Below are 17,533 nucleotides of genomic sequence, written 5' to 3'. Positions count from 1 at the left end.
CAAAATGACCAAAGATCAGAACCCAAAAGACTGCCTGATGGTCAAGGAGCCTGGTCAAGAACTGCATCTGTATGGAGTTTGGAATAAATAGATCTGTAGTTTTATGCTGTATATGTGGGATAAACTAGAGGTTTTGAAAGCCAGCTGATTTAAGGGCATAAATTAATGATTAATTTACACTCAAATGTGGAATAATACCCTATATTTTGGATTAATTATAGGAATGAGAACTATAGATACTTTCAGTCTTAGGAAGGCTCTCCTGTGCTTTGCATTTGCTCATTATTTTAACGTCCGCATTTAATTTTCCAGCTTTCTTGTATTTCCAGAACTCTCATAAGTACATACTTACGAGGGGAAAGTTTCCAAATATCTGACAGTAAATTATAAAGTTAATCTGGGGATGCACATAAGAGGGACGGGAATCTTCATTCCATCTGTAACCTCACTGGCGCTAACTCTGGCAGAAGTACATTTGGATCACAAGCTTTTTTTGATAGCATCTATTGTGGACCTTCTGCAAGGTTACAGGGAGAATCCTCTGTCTTGAACTCTGATTAAGATCTTGTGGTTTTGGCACAGTCATACAGTAAAGCACACTCTTGGCTGAATGGTATTAAGATATTAAATATTGCTTAAGGGGCAAAATATAGGTAAGCAATAAAAATATGTAGGCTGTGCTTGATTTTACAGGCTTCATTATAAAGGTAAACTCAGGCAAATGCTGAAACAACAGACACAACAGCCTGTAACTATTATATTTGTTTTCAGGGATAATGACATTTAGGAAAATACAAAAGAGGATATACAAAATGATGTATGTAATGCAAAATAATGTAAACTAAACATATATGTATTAATAGATAAACATTCCATACACAGTCTAATTCCTACATGTGCACAAAGGTGATTTACTGTTTTACATTGCAGATCTTTAAATGAGGGATGATATGTGCATTACATTTACTGTTGATGCCCCATTCTAGGGATTATTGGGTGTAATATTTGGCAGTTGGCACACTTCTCACAGCTGACAACTCTGCTGGTGGCTGAAGCAACAGGAGTCTGGGCTTAGCATCAAGAGGGTCAGAGTTAACCTATCTGCAATGGTCCAAGATATACTGTATCTTTCTTATGGTCTACAGTGGTCCTATTTTTCCTGTTGTCTTATTTTTCTTTTGGTCTACAGCACAAATGTACCCAAATAAAAGGCGTAAAAAAGAGAGATCTTTACTAAATTAAATTTCTTAAAAGTGTTAGTTACATTGTTAAGTAATATGTACAGAAGAAAACAAATTAGGTCATAATTATAAACACATATACCATGCACATGAAGTCAGACAAAAGACTGTCTCCACCCTGCGTTAAGTATCTAAAGAAAGTAATTTATTTACCCACTCAACAAAAGATTTCTTAATGGCAGATGCTTGATTCTTCGATATGGATGGTTAAAAAGAGTCCTCAAGCTTCATCAGAGCACATTCAAGGTCACTTTTAAATAGTGTTTTCATTTGTATCCATTGTTCCCTCACTTGGTGCTGTATGTATCACCCTCTCTACAGACATTTTGCAGCCTACTGTACAAACAAGTACCATATTGAACAATTTTACAAGAATGATGACAAAGAGATGGCTAATATACAGTATATAATTTATATAACATATTGAGGATTCTGAACATAGTTTTATTTTTGTGTTGATCACCTTCATCTTCTACACTGAAAAATTTGGAAACTTTGGCTGGGTATCACAAGCGGAATTGGTTGTTCAGGAAAATAGTTGCAGACCGCCAAGTTAATATGGGTATTTTAGCAAGAAAAACAGCCACACACCAAAAGTCTCAGCATTCAAAAAAAACGTTGGTCCAGAGAACATGCACATGTAAGCCCTGCCTGGGACCTCCCCATCTGATGCGTTTCACCCTAGAACAGTCTTAATTATAGGGGCTTTGTCCTAGTGTGAAATGCATTTGGGGGGAAGCAAAAAAGGACTTCTACGTACATGTTCTTCAAAAATATGATGTTTTGTTAGAGCATTATTTTTTTTGCTGGGGATGATGTATGGAGAGTGGGAATAAGCTCCATCCAATGCCTGCACCTGTGTCCCTAGACACCAGGGTTACCGTACGAGATTTGGAAAATCAACCTTTCCTTCTCTCTGTAAAGAGTTCTTATGTGGGTAATTGTTCAAAACCATACTTTATTTTTAAAAAGTCATTATGAATTTGTATATCTGTAGGTAACAGTTTCCCTCACTTCCCTTACCTGTGACACCAAGGTAAGAAATGAGGAGTGCAGGCATACAGTGGGTATAGAAAAGAATCCCCCCGTGTATTTTTTACTGTATTTAGTGCAGCGTATAACATCCAAGTGAAAGATATAACACTAACATGTCAGAAAAAAAAAATTCAAAAACAGAATCACTGAGTTAGAAAAAAGGATCATCCATCTCCTAAAAATGACTCCTAAGGTTAATCAGGTAAAGCTAATCACCTTCTCAATGCTACACAAGGCCATTTGACTTTCAGTTGTGATCAGGTGTGGTCATTTTGATTATCTCAGCATGAAGAAAGGTTTCCTGGAGCATTTCATTCCCTGGCAGTGCAAATGAAGCAAAACATCAACTATGGGTGGCAAGGCACTGTCAGAAGATCTCCGGGATAAAGTTGGAGACAGGCACAAGCAGGAGATGGATACAAAAAAATTAAAAGGCTTTATCAATACCTAGAAGTCTATTATTAAGAAGTGGAAGGTATTTGGTACAACACAGACCCTCCCTGGATCAGGACGTCACTCCTGGATGAAAGATCCAGGAAGAAACTGGTCAGAGAGGTTTCCAAGAGGTGTACAGCAACTCTGAAGCAGTTGCAGGAATTTATGTCAAAGAGTGGTTATTTTGTGCATGTGACAACAATATCACAAATTCTCCACAAACATAGTTTGTATGGAAGGATTGCAAGAAAAAGCCACTCCTCAAGAAATACCACAAGCAGTCACGACTGAGTTTTGCCAAAATGCATCTAGATTCTGAGGCCACATGGAGAAAGGTGTTATAGTCAGATGATACTAAAACTGAATTATGTGGCGTAAACACTAAATTACATATTTGGAGGAAATCCAATACAGCTCACCATCCAAATAACACCATTCATACAGTAAGGCATGGTGGTGGTAATATCTGGTTATGGAAATGTTTCTCTGGCACTTGTCAGGATAGAAAGGAAAAATCTATGAAGCAAAATACCGTCATATTCTTGAGGAAAATCTGCTGCCCTCTGCCTGAAAGTTGGCAACGGGAAGAAAGTTTACCTTCCATCATGACAATAGCCCAAAGCACACAGCAAAAATGACCACACTGTGGTTGAAGGAGAAAAATGTGAATGTCCTTGCATGGCCTAGTCAGAGCCCAGACTTATACCCCATTGAAATCCGAAGAATGACTTGAAGACTGCAGTCTACAGTCACCATCAAATTTTACTGAACTTGAGAAGTTCTGCAAAGAGGAGTGGGAAAATATTGCAAAGTCTAGATTTGCAAAGTTAGTAAAAACATATACCAACAGACTAAATGCTGGAATTAAAGCAAAAGGTGGTTAAACAAAATACTGACACAAGGGGTGATCCTTTTTCGAACTCATTGATTGTTTCTGATTTTTTATTTTTACTTTTTTGCTGCCATGTTGATGTTATATCTTTCACTTGGATGTTATAAGTTGCAATGAGTAAATATAGCTGGATTAAACAAAAACTGTGTCTGTCTTCATTTCAGGCTGCAACAACATGTGATTATTTTAAAGGGGGGTGATTCTTTTCTATACCCACTGTAGACATTGTCAAAAGTTCTCAACTTCTCCCACTCTACCACAAATGGTTTTGTTTGTGACTATGCCACTATTAGAGAGATTTCCCATTCCTTCCTGTTTGGATAGGTAGTGAGTAGAAATCTCCACTCAAAAAAATGTGACAGAGGCTCTAACAATTTCCAGCAAAGTCCAAAAAACAATATAAAGTTTTGGCTGGAGTTGAGTTTTAAAGTCTGTAATCTGATGATTACAGGTTGCAGCTGATTCAGATAGGATATTCTTTCTCTGTTTTACAGCATCCATGAAGTGAGGCTGATTCTGAAACCTCTTTTTATATATTTACAAAATAGTTTGAAGGATCAGAGTCCCAAAACTAAAATTATATTTACACAACAACTTTCTTTATATTCACAAATATTGTTTTACATAATACCAGATGTGAATATATTGCAAATGTTTTTCCGGTCTTGGGGAAGATTTTCTGTTCCTGCCAGCAATGCTTTTGAAACTTGTTTTTCAGCATTCAAGAGAGATGCTTTAGTCCCATTGTAATTGACAGTGCTTAAAAGACTTATTTAATTTATTCAAAGTGGTTTATTTAGTTTATTCAAAGTGGTTCAGGTAAAAAAACATTTGTATATGCTATGAATATGCTGTAATAACAGACTTCATGTATAAAGGGTGCTGCATGTGAATTCTGTAATTATTACTTATGGTTTCAATAAAACTTGGGGGCTGTAGCAAGGTGGCCTTTGTGCATTACTACAGGTTAATTTTGCACTTTAAAAGGATACCCATATTAGGAGACCTCTTTGGAAAATTCTAGATGCTTGGCTTCATTAGCTGAGTCACTGGCCTAACTTGCTGTATATTTGTTTCAGATCAGAGAATACAAATATTGAAGCCAGAGATAGTAAGGAAAATAATTTTTAGGAGGTCAGCAAGAACAGACTTTATTTGACAAAAATGTGTCTATGATCCCTTACAGCCAGAATCTGAAACGAATCATAAAATACGTTGTAAATAGCTGTATAGTAAATATCATATACAGCATGTATATAGTAATATTTACCTTATTATAATGATTCAGTAAATACAGGGCTTTTTTGCAGCTGGACCATGGGGGAAGGCAGTTCCTGCACCTCCAGCACTGAATGCATGTAATGGCAAGGGGTGGTGGGGTGTACTGCAGGGTCCATTGATGCTGACTGCTGGGGGATCTATTGTCACTGTAGGGGATCTATTTTTGCTGGGGGTCTATTGATGCTGGGGGGGTCTATTGATGCTGGGGGTCTTATGTTGCTGCGGGGTCAGTTGTGAAGGGATCTACTGTTGAAAAAGGTGTCTATTGTTACTAGCTGCTAGAGAATCTATTGATGCTGGCTGTGGAGGGATCTGTTGATGCCAGAGGCGGACTGACCATTTGGAAACTCGGGCACCGCTCAAGGGCCCGGGGTCAGTAGGGGGCCCCATGAGATGCCCCGTTACCTTTTTCATATGCTTTTTTGAGTTTGAGCAAGGACACAGGGGCCCCATGATCCCCTATTGCCCGGTGGCCCCATGAGTTGTCAGTCCGCCCCTGGTTGATGCTGTTGGGGGACTATTGTTGCTGGGGGGGTATTTTGTTGCAGGTGGTCCATTGTTGGTGCCGGGTTCTATTGTTGCTGGCTGCATGGGATCTATTTTACTGCTTTTCTTGTTATCATTAGAAATTCCATACAAATTGATATTTGGTTCTGTATTCTCTAAAAGGGCAGCACTGGGAGGTAGATAAGGGGTGGAACGCAGGGACGGTGAGGGATGGAGACTGGGGGTGACTTGGAAAGGGAGAGTTCATGCACCTATTCTATGAGGAAAAAAGCCTTGAGTAAGCACATGCAACTAAATTTGTTCATCACAATGGCTGAAAACTATAGTATACTGAACCTGATTTGTCTCAAATAACTAAAATTTGCTGTATTAGTGTAATAGAGTATTAGCAGCTACTTATGATGGTTTTAAATCTTAGCAAATGGTATTGAATCTTAAGAATAAAGATGAATGGCTCAAACTCTCAAACACTACTTTCCACTTTTCAAAGCCAGAGAAATGCCTTACTTTTCCCCAGAGGCATTGCTTGGCTTTCTAATGCAAGACGGACATTCAAATCCAGAATCTGGCACCTTTGCAGAAGCTTTGGATTAAAGCTTATTTTGTGAAAAGCTAAGAGCTGTTCTAGGGCATGTAATTCACTATACTGATCATTGACAGTTCTGTGTGCAATGCAGGTGTCCATTCTGGGGGCCTTACTAGGCTGGGTCTTCATTCAGTACCTAACTCCCTACTGAGTAAGAAAGTGGTACCCTGGATAGAAACCCTGGATAGAAACTATCACACAGTTGTAAGAGCAGATCTCTCTAATGGAGCCCTGAATATCGGAATAAAGCCAATAGTGGGGTATTCCTACCCTACTCTATCTAAAATTAAAAAAAAAAGTTTTGGCTTTATATATACTTTAAAAATGTATTAAACCAGAGGTAGGCAACCTTAAAGACGTGAATATCAACATGGACAACATGGGAGAAGTCAAAGATCACTGGACACAGTGTTGCCTCCTTACACCTGATTTAAACCTCTAATTGCCATACTACAGTGTCACAAGCGTGTGCATTGCACGGCAATCATGATTTTAAATCAGGTGATGAGGAGGCAATATATCAGCTCCTCACCACCTGTCAAACACACTGGGATCACTTTGCAGAGGAGAAGCAGTGCCTACTGTACCTGTGAATGAGCCCTTAGTTGTGATTGGTAGCAGTACCCTAAGGGATTGTTTACATGTAAAGTTTAGAGGGGGGTGTAAAACTCTGTGGTTGAATCATTATTTTACCGCCTCCAATCTCTACCCCCTTTAGCTGCTGAGGCAGGAGCCAAAGGTGTACATGTGCTGAGGCAAGAATTACACCCCCTGTTGTTTTTGGTGGGTACTACCGCCTGTCAAGCAAGACCCATTCAAGTAAAAGGGGCCACTCTGCAAGTGCCCTGCAACTGCATGCTTCTGTGGGGTCCAAATACTTAAAGCAGGTGGTGAGAAAGCAACACAATGCTGCCTGTTTAACCCCTTGTTTGCTGTACTGCACAAGGTTGCAGGGCAATTGCAGAGAGGCCTCATTCACTTGAATGGGTCCTGCTTGGCTGGTTCTACACCCATCAACCATGACAGGGCATAGGTGCAGCTCTACAGAGGAGATATCAACTTATGCGGCTCTTGCTCCCTACTACAGCTCCAACTTTACAAGTAGTTCCTCTGCATTGCCCAGACCGAGATCTGCCAGTCACCTGGCCAAGATCTACTGGTAGATCACGATCTACTGGTTGCTGACCCCTGTATTAAACCCACAAGAAAACATTTAATACATTGCATCTTTCTAATTCTTAGATGCAATGGCTACACTAGATTTCTTTATTAGGCTTTGTTTCCTTTATTTACACCTGGTGATGCAGCCAGTAAATCTGTTTTTCAACAGAACAAGCTGTCCTTCCGATGTAGCAGTTAGAAGGTTGAGACAATCCATTTAACGCTGACAGGGGTGCTTACAATGATGAGCGTTTGTTAATTTCTGTAAAATATTTATCCCAAAAGGAAAAAAAAGTTGCTGTAACTGATTATAAATTAATAGCTGGAGTTCAGCTTCAATTTAGTTGCATCTAAATCTACTAATACATCTAAAACTCCCCCCAGAAAAACAATGCTGCTGCCTAGGTGTCTCTGTTGCTCCTTCATTCAGAGTGGTGGCAATCTAATAGAACAAGTGTGCTACTGGCCCAATCACCAGGTGAAAACAGATGGGGAAAAAGCCTAAAAAAAGAAACCGAATGCAGCCACCAAATCTAAGGATTGGTAAACTGTAATATATTACAGGTTTTGTTTTGGTTTTAATATCACTTAACGCTTGGTTCACATCTGTGCGGGTGGTGCCATTGCGGACCCGCACGAAAATACATGCAGCCACACCACCTGCACAGAGGAATGTGTGGACCGCGTGCGGGTGCCATTAATTCTAATGGCACGCCACTCACTTGTTGGAAATCGCAACAGTACTGGGAACCTCGGTTCCCATGCGGGCTGAGATTTCCGAAGAAGTGCAGGGACCTCTTCCCTGCATGTCCCGGGGCACAGGAGTCCATTCAAATTAATTGTCTCTTCTGTCCGTACAAAACGTGGTCTGCACGGTCGCACATATGTGAACCTAATTTTAACTGATGGCTTGGTGTTGACCCTTCGTCACTAAGTCCCAGTTCTGCTCTGCTGTGGATTACAATGGGCTGTTATCAAGATAGTCAGATGCAAATACTAGGTGAAGGTTAAAAAAAAAATGTTAAATTATTACTAGATTAAGGGATCTATTTATTAAGGTTTTCATGCAAGATTTACACAAACCTCAGCCTTCTAGATTCACCCAATTTCTATTTGAAGATTCTGTGGAAAATGTATAAATCTTGGATCAAAATGTTTAATAAATAGACCCCCCCATAAAGAGGATTCCAAAATATTTGCCTAGAGTTCCAATTTAAAGGAACATGCAGGCATTAGGAGTCTACTAATCAATGATTCCCAAGAATCACCCAAGTTTTATTCAATATTTGCTCATTGATGCTGGGGTGATAGGTGGGTGAATTTTGTGACAACATTGTGAAAACAGGTATTTCTTGCAATACCAGAAACTGAAATCTGGAGCAGGGACCAAACTGCTGCTCTGGTTTACTTTGCTGCTCTGGGTGCAAACTGAGACTTATGTTTTTATCAAATTATTAGAAACAGGTTTTAATCCATTTTCTTATTTTGGCTCAGTAAAGCCCCCCTCACATTGTGCACCATTTACGTTCGCTAAAAAATGATTGAGCACTTGCCATGTTTTTAGACCGTGACTAAGAATTACTAGGACTGTTATATGAGGGAACCTTTATCATACATATACTAGGTATTTCAACATATTTGTAGTGCCTTCACATTAAAAATCTATATATTTTAATACTTTCAATCAATATATTTCCATACTAGAAACAGATGCAGCCAGCCAATGAGCTTCAGAACTTTCTACAGTGAGTTAATATCCTTACATGAACCTCAGCTGACAGTCAGATTTCCATACTAAGCGCAGCCAAACAATCTGCCATATATTTCTCATATTTTCAAATCTCAGTGCACTTTATTTGGGCTCTGCTTAGCTTGCTCTGTTCCAGCAGCTGGTTTAAGTGTGCGAGGCAATTGTGTCATTTCTGGAAAGCAGCTAAAAGGCATGTCCGGCTTTCCAGGGGGATAACCCTTTCTCTGCTGACAGTCAATATTGGTTCTATTACGGCAGAACTCATAATTCAGTTTCTATCTTACTAATAACATAAGCTGTGGCTCAGCATTCCTGCTTCAAAGAAATACTAAGCATGATTTTATCTAAACTGCAGAAATGAAATGACTATTATATTTTTAGAAAAACTGGAGCACCTTATGTTATAAAATATATATGTACACAGATCTTAATCTTGACTCCTTTAGGAGAACACCTCTCATTCTCAGCACTTTAGAGCTGAAAAATTCTTAAAACAAATGAAAAAAACTATCTCAATGTTCCAATGTCATTCTTTGAAACTACTAAAAGAGATACATAATAGTTTAGTATAAGAAAAAGGTCCATACTGGCTGAAATTTTCTTTGTTATAGTTTTATTAGTGTAGCTAAAGCTTAAACTTTTTTTTATTTCATTTTAGAGTACAGTGGTTGAAAACTCATCTTGTTTTAGCCATCTGAGTCCACCTGAGGAGATTTCAGTTCACTTAATGTTCGGTAAACATAGTAGAGAGTGAGAGGAAATTTTTCCAAAGGAGTAAAATGCCCTCTTAGAGAGTTGTCCATGGAACAAATGTACCCATTATTAGCTATCCCCTTTATTTCTGTTCTGGTGGCAACTTAAAATTGTGAACATTCCCTCACCTTCATTTCCAGTGAAAGTGATCACCAGGACAAATTAAGAGATGAAATTTCTTTACCTAAATAAGCAATCTGACTGATGTTCTAACCCTTCCCCACCAATCCAAAAGTAAAAAAAAAATAAAAAGGTTAGGCTATACATATACTTTTAAAAAACCTTATAGTTGTTCACGTTTTGGGTTTGCCTGTGTATGATTTGTGAACGTGTGTAATTTGAAAACAATATCTTCATTTATAACCAAAAATTTTCTTTTTTTTTTATCACAATACATGTGTTTTAAATTTTCCTCAGTTGAATTTTGTTTCTTTTAAAGTATTCAAATGTTAATTCTTACTATTTTTGCTATAATTTCAGGGGAGATGCATCAATTTTACAAGAGAAAAGAAGACAATGCCACCAAGATATCCATTAAACAATGCTCCTCTTTTGACACCACCATCCAGTCCAATCTATACTCCACCCCAGAGTCCAATATATACCCCTCTTCCCCAATCAAGTCCACCTCCTCCACCAATTAATTATCCACCTCCAACTCCATCCCCGACCAGTTCACTTCCTCCACCACCTTTAGCCTCACCTCCCATGAGAGCTCCACCTCCCAACAGACCACCACCACGTCCTTCAGTTTAGAGTTGTGTGTACAAAGTTCCATCTCCAGTCTGGCTGGTGATGCATTTTAAGAAGTTCTTCTTTCTTGGATGGATGTGATGTTCAGTAATTGGACAGAACAGCTATTGACCAAAACCATTTTTCTAACCACTTTTACTAGAACTAAGTGAAGTTACCTTGTGGATTTATATACTTACGGATAATTCTGCAAGTTACTGGATACCATCTCAACAGATCTGGTCATATATGAAACAACTCTTTTGACTGGTTGACCAACTAAGCTGGATTCAATTATGCAGAGAATATTAATTATATATTCTCCCACAAATGCCAAGAGAAGCATATTGGGTTATTCTAAATCAGTTAGTGATGAAAAGCAAAAGAACACTAGTGATGGAAAATTTAATCTTTGGTGGTCATCCACTAAATAGTTTCATTATAATTGTTGTTTCCATTCTCTTTTATAATACAGTATTAGAAAGTTAATTACCAATATGACAAGGAACAAGGTCAAGAGACCATCAACAGAGGGGCAAACTGATCAGTTAATTAATACAATTCTAAGGTTTGATCAACCAAATTACCTTGTGAAATTCCTAGAAGAATCCTATTGACCATGTGGCTTGTTGAAGAATATATTCGGCTGATGGACGATCACTAGGGCCTGATGAAATAGTCTGATGAAATATTAGTTTTCCTTGTCTATCCAGGTTCTTTTATTTGATGTTTTCCATTATGTTTTGCACACCCAGGCAAAAAATTTGAAAGAAAGATCACCTTTTGATGCTTTTGGCTGACTTGAGGAAACAGAGAATTCTTCTCAAATTATTTACGTCTGAATCTCATGGATATATAAAGAAGAAAATATTGACTACAATGAAGATTTAAAATCTGGCAAACAAACAGGAGTTGTTCCCTCAGTATATGTCTGCAGAGAGACTGCTGATAAAGAGGGACAAATTAAATGACATATATAATCTCCACAGAAGGGGATTACATTATAAGTAAGACTTTTGAATAGTAGAAGGCTGGACCTTTGCAATTAAAAAAAACTGCCATGGCAGATTCTATAACAGATAAAATATGAGCTTCGCAATGCGTTGCTGGACCCTCTGCCAAAGAGGAAACTTGGGATAGTCTATAGCATGTATACACTTGCATTGTCTTTTTAAGTAGATATTATGTAGATGAAATCACTTATTGTAGTATATTATTTGGGGCACTGGGGCATTGCTTAAAGGGAGGTTATTTCATGTTTATGATGTGTCTCTTCTGTGGATAACTTTGTTGCCACTATTGCACTTTTGCTGTTATCATGGCAATATAAGTATTGCTATATAAGGAGATTGTCCAAGTGCTTTTGAAGGCTAGGGGAGGCTTCAATGATCTGCAGCGTCTGGCGCATTGGCTTTCAAAGAGAATCAGTGGTTGTGTAACAATTGTACCCATACGGTTTAGCAGGCGTTTTGACATGGATTGCTTGGTTGGAAAGGTTGGGAAGCAAAGATCCGTATAGACCATAGAAAGTTTCTATGCCCAAGGTGCTTCCATAGCAACCTTTTCATTTTATAAGGGTTGCGGAGTAAACCAGGAATAGTCTTTACATAATGCTCCTTTTCTTGCAGCTCAACGTTGGGAAACCAGATACAGTAAATACAGAATTGAAATAAATGTTAAATGTCAAAGAATCCTCACCCTCCCTTTTTCCAATCTAAGTGTAAAGGGTGACAAATTCAGGTATCTGTGTTAGTTGTATGTAAAAATGTTTTTAATGCCATTTCAATTTAACTTTGGATTAAATGGCATAGATTTTAGCATTAATAAACTAAAGATGATATGGATTAGTGACCTTTTCAAGATAGTGAGAGATTTAGTATTTTGTGAGAAATGTATTGACCAGGTTTAAACAAGCAAGCACAGTAAAAACAGAAGCAGTGTGCATACAAGGGGTTAAAGTTAGGAAATTACTACACATTGCTAACAATACTAGCATGGGCTTATAATAACTGCCTATGGGGTTGAAACAACCACAGTGGGAAACTCTGGGAAGTTGCCATTGCCCATGAAAGTACAACATGTTGGCACATTTTAGCCAGTTTACCATTGTTCCCTGCTTATACAGCAAATATGAGACTGCCATTCTTTGGCTTGCTATACATGTTGGTCAAGCAAATGATGTTCTAAGGATATGACCATATGAAAAGAGCCTGATAGATCCTCTTGTGTATAGCGAGATTTATTGTATAACACAGAAATGACGTTTTGTGTGAGCAATTGTACAGTGTGTGCAATAAAGAGTTTGAGTACAGAGTACAAAAAGTGGAAAGGAAAATTGAATGTAAAACAGATGGAAACACAGTGACATGGTGACAGTACACTGTAGGAAATTCTTAGCAATCCTGCCTTTGTTCCATAACCTATAAATGTCAATCCTTGTTTAGCAAGATGTTCTCTATAGGATTATATTCATATTTGTGCATACCAGTTGTGATTTTTCTTGCTAAGGATGTCTGGTACTTTGTGGGGAAAATATTTTTATTGTACAGGTTTATAGCCAATATAAAGGTGTTTCTTTGTTGCTAATGTTACTTGGGCTGGAAATCCTGAAACATATTTATATTAATTATTGGAGGGTATATTGTGTATGTATACAGTACATGAAAATTAATTTCCACTGATACATAATAATAGGGTAATTTTATAGGTATTTTGCAAACCTTTTGTACTGGCCGTGTTCTGTTATTTCTGTGCTGAATGAACATATCCATAATTACACACGTGAGCATAGCCATTGTGGTTTTGGGGATATAATCACTGTGGTCCTTAAACATGCTGTATTTACTGTGATATGGAGAAAATGATCACATAGCCTTTACATTTACACATCAGTAGACCATATGACAGTATTAAATCACATTGTTGTGACAGTTAGAGGTTGTGACAGTTTAGAGGTGATGTAAGATAAATCCTTACTCCAAAATATGTTATTTTTATTCTTGAAGTTTCACTTTATACAAATTTAACTTTGGCTAAAATCAATTATAATTTAGTACAGAAAGTTTTATGTCTAAAAAGGTTATTTGCTCCAATGGTAAGGGGAGGGGGGACCAAAATCAATCTTAAGCTGCAACACATTGAAAATGATATGCCTAAATGGGCCATTTGAGGTATTATAGATATGACATTAGACAGTGGGGTTGATTTTTTTCTTGTCAAAGCTTACCTGAACAAGCTGAAATTAGAAGCCGATTGGCTACCATGCACAGCTTCACCAGATTTTGCACTCTACGGTTTTAGTAAATCAGCCCCAGTGCATCTATTTAAAATATACATCTTTTATGATCCATCAAAATGCTTAAAACAAAGTATTTAAAAAACAACCACTAATACAGATTGCTATAGTACAGTCAGTATCACCTCCCCAAGAAAAACAGCAAGACAAAATACATAATTATTACATACATTTTTTTGCCATTAAAGACTGTAGGCTGGTCTAGGTTTTGACACATTTTGTTGACTTTTTCTGAAGAAATGCAAATGACCACACATAAAAAACAGTATTATTGAAATCAGTTGCTTAAAACACTGTCAAGTGCATCACCTCTGATCAAGCACTTCCATGTATCCTAGGCCAGGAAGCAGATCCACAAGGGATATAGACAGTTACATAGTTAAAAAAAATAGATAAATATAATAAATATAAAACCTCACAATCCTATACCCACAGCTGATACAGAGGAAGGCAAAAATACCCCTATAGAGCATGGTCCAGTTGCAGGGGGAAAAAACATTTCCTTCCTGATTCCCCAAAAGGCAATCAGATATTCATTGGGTCAAAAATCTCAGGTGAGCTAGTGTATTTAATGCTCAGGTGTTTGAGGTAGATCATAGGCAAGGCTGCAGCTACAATTATAACCCACACAATATGTGTATTGCCGTAAATTTTGAGGTCCCTAATGTCTGGATTGTAGCAGATAGCTCCCTTTAACCACTTCACTATATTCTGTGATGTAAAAAACTCAGATACTGTTGTAATTTTAAAAGCTCTAGTCCAGGTGTGCTCAACGGAAAGAAATGAACACCAAGTAGCAGGTATTTTGTCCACCCTTCTATATCCCCTCACCACATGTTCACTGTGATAAGTGACATCGTTGCATTGCCACAATGGCTTTAAATGGGTGGGGCAGAAACAGTGGACTTTTAAATTATGATAAAGGATAGAAAGTTGCATTGACATATTACCTTGTTTTTTATTATTGATGCGTCTTTATATGATTGATGAGAAAGTTTGAGTAATTTCAGATTCAGTTATGGTTTACATCTACATATATGAATTTAGTGCTGATGCTCATTTATACACCTTCTTTTAAGGAGTGGAAATAAAAGAAAGAAATTTTTGTGTAATAACATTGGAGGAATGGAAAAAGCAAGGGAGATAAATAAAAGAGTAGAAGGATATCAGAATTTAGACCAAAAGGAGGCACTCCAGCCCCTGGCAGAGAAGGTTGTCTTTGTGCACACCACAAGTTCCTAAGGTGAATATTATCTGGGAAGGTTTGGAGGTTGTATGTTGAAATGAAGGTCAACCGACTTTCATGAATATTGATTATATAAGGCTGTTGTATGTATCACATGATACACAATCTGTCCAGGTTAGCCATGTATATTTATGCTTCTCATCTCTGTCTTGTGAAGATAAGGTGAGATCTTACATTTCTCATATAGGGCTGTACTCCAATACTATTCAAATGAACATGCAAACATCATAACTATACAAACATCCATACCTCTGAGTTACTTTATGTCTAGGCCAGAGGCGGACTGACCATTTGTAAACTCGGGCACTGACGAGGGCCTGGGGTCAGTAGGGGGCCCCATGAGATGCCCCTGGTACCTTTTTCATAGGCTTTTTTGAGTTTGGGCAAGGACACAGGGGCCCCATAATCCGCTATTGCCCGGGGGCCCCATGAGTTGTCAGTCCGCCCCTGGTCTGGGCTGTTTGATGCTCTTCATTCTTTGCTATGAACCTGTTTTATTCAATTACAACATAGATTTAATGATTTTAGCAATTCAAGGGCGAACTTCAGGGGTATGGAAGTTTGGCAGGTGGTGGTTGCATGCCTGGCCGTTACAATCAGATTCCATGATACTGTTATCAAACCAAGATTTTTTTCAGATTATTTCTTGTGAGTTGCTGTCTTTTCCCAAAAAGTCTGCTAAGTCTGAGATTGGGAGATTTCAATATGGATACCGTTAATGAAAGGGCCTGTGTTGCCCGAATGCGCAATTCAGTATTTTCACCAACTAAGAATTTAGAAAACATAGAAAAATAAACTGGTATAAATTGTTCGAATAATCAGGATTATTATATCTTGACAGTAAATGGCAAAAGCAGGACCTACTATAACCCTGTATTTGAAGAATATCTGGCAACCAGCATAGCATCCTTTAGACAGAAGAAGTTGCAATGTCATTGAAAAACACTTAGTCTTGGAAGATATCATTTTAAAACTTGTGATGTATTTCCTAAATTTATTTTTCAAACTTAGTAGCTTTTTTTTTTATATGCCACTACTACAAAGTACTCAACAAGCTAAGCTTAGGGATTTCACTGATATAAATCAGATACTTTGGAATGTTATTTACATTGAGCACATCTCAACGAAAATGTCTCTCTATCCAACTCTTGCCTATTCTCGTCTTACCAGTTCCATATTTGGTAATAAGAGACCCTCTTGATCTCTCAGTTTACATGACAAAACAACAAGATTTCCTGTAGTTGTCACAAATTTATTGGTGCAACTGGAGAAAATGACAGAGATCCGAGAAACCAAGATTGTCCTGGAAAATCTTTGAGTTGACAGTTTTGTCTAACTACCAAACATCATTTCTAAAATCATAACTGCTTTGCTAACCCCACCATGAAGACACAGGTTATCCCAGTAAACTGTCTGTAACCAGTAGTGTTGTATTTGTTTTACCTTGGAACTTACATAACCTGTAATGCCATTGTGCAGCTTGCCTTCCCTTTCTCCTTGCTGTGATATATATACGATTAAGTGATTGTACATGGGATATATCTTTGGACTAGTCTAGTTGTAAGTTATTACCAGATCCAAGCAGGACTTAGACCATTGTCATACATGTGTTTCACTATTACAAGATACAGTCAGAGTGCATTCACTCATCTTTACATTTGTCTACACACATTAAACTGTTAAAAGTTATGATGCCTTAACTCGCTGTTATAGCTTTTTATGATACTGGAGATATGTCCAAATGTTTCATTCTTGTTGGGTTTGACTTTACATACTAATAAAATAAAAATGGGGATATAACTGTGGAGTTTTGATTTTCAGCCTACTCCCCCAGTGTATGATACCTAAATCCAAACTCCAGACACACAGCTAAATACAACACTGAAATGCATATATGGGAGCTATTTTATCTTCCTAGGGATTTGTAATTTTGTCCATCAAGTCTTGAGATTTACAAAGCCCAGCCAGATATCATAGTCAGGTTGGTGACCTTTTTTTCAGAAGAACAATGCTGCACAGTCACCTCCCTGTCCCAAGCTGTGACTGGACAGTGAAGGAGCAGTAGAATACTGATGAGGTCATCTCTCTTCTCACTCTTTCTGTTAGGATATTCCTCTACAGCCCATGTATACTTGGGGCATCTCATGGCTCTTAATGTTGCACCTCCCTCCTACTTTACAGGGAATTGCAGGAGGCTGATGCCCAAACAATTTACAGTGGTTCTAAAAGCTGAAGTTTTTTTACCTTCATGCTCCCTCTAATACTTATCTGAACTCAATCTCAATCACAACGTGACCGAGCACAGCAGCTCCTCCAGCTCCTCATTGTTGGCTCAGAGACAGCAGTGGGAGCCTTTTGCTCTCACTGCTGTCAATCACAGCTATTCAGAAGGGAGCAAGGGGGGGAGAGGCTAAGCCATGCTCTGTGTTCTATGGACTTACAGAGCCAGCTTGAGAGCGAGCATGCACAAGTGCCCCCTTAGCATGCAGCTTGCTATGGGGGCACTCAGTAGAGGGAAGGGGCAGGATCAGGACTGCTCTGTGCACAGAGCAGGTTAGTAGGACATGTTTGTTATTGAAAAAAATACCTTTAGTATCACTTTAAGAGATTTACACTATT

At 38.2% G+C, this 17,533-nt stretch overlaps 1 protein-coding gene across 1 annotated transcript in view; it reads left to right on the top strand.

Annotated features, from left to right (window-relative positions):
• ANTXR1 (ANTXR cell adhesion molecule 1) overlaps positions 1–16,714 on the top strand; it is a 279,215-nt gene extending 262,501 nt beyond the window's left edge. Inside the window, exon 18 of the mRNA XM_089687210.1 lies at positions 10,122–16,714. Coding sequence (XP_089543336.1) covers positions 10,122–10,397 — 276 coding nt within the window. The 3' untranslated portion in view covers positions 10,398–16,714. The remainder of the gene's footprint in view (positions 1–10,121) is intronic.
• Positions 16,715–17,533: the final 819 nt, after the last annotated feature.

The sequence above is a fragment of the Staurois parvus genome, unplaced genomic scaffold, assembly GCF_062004578.1.
Source record: "Staurois parvus isolate SC_StPar_1 unplaced genomic scaffold, SC_StPar_1.0 ptg000420l, whole genome shotgun sequence".
In the NCBI taxonomy this organism is placed as follows: domain Eukaryota; kingdom Metazoa; phylum Chordata; class Amphibia; order Anura; family Ranidae; genus Staurois; species Staurois parvus.
The sequence above is the reverse complement of the archived record's forward strand: the minus strand, read 5'-3'. Positions and strand labels throughout refer to the sequence as shown.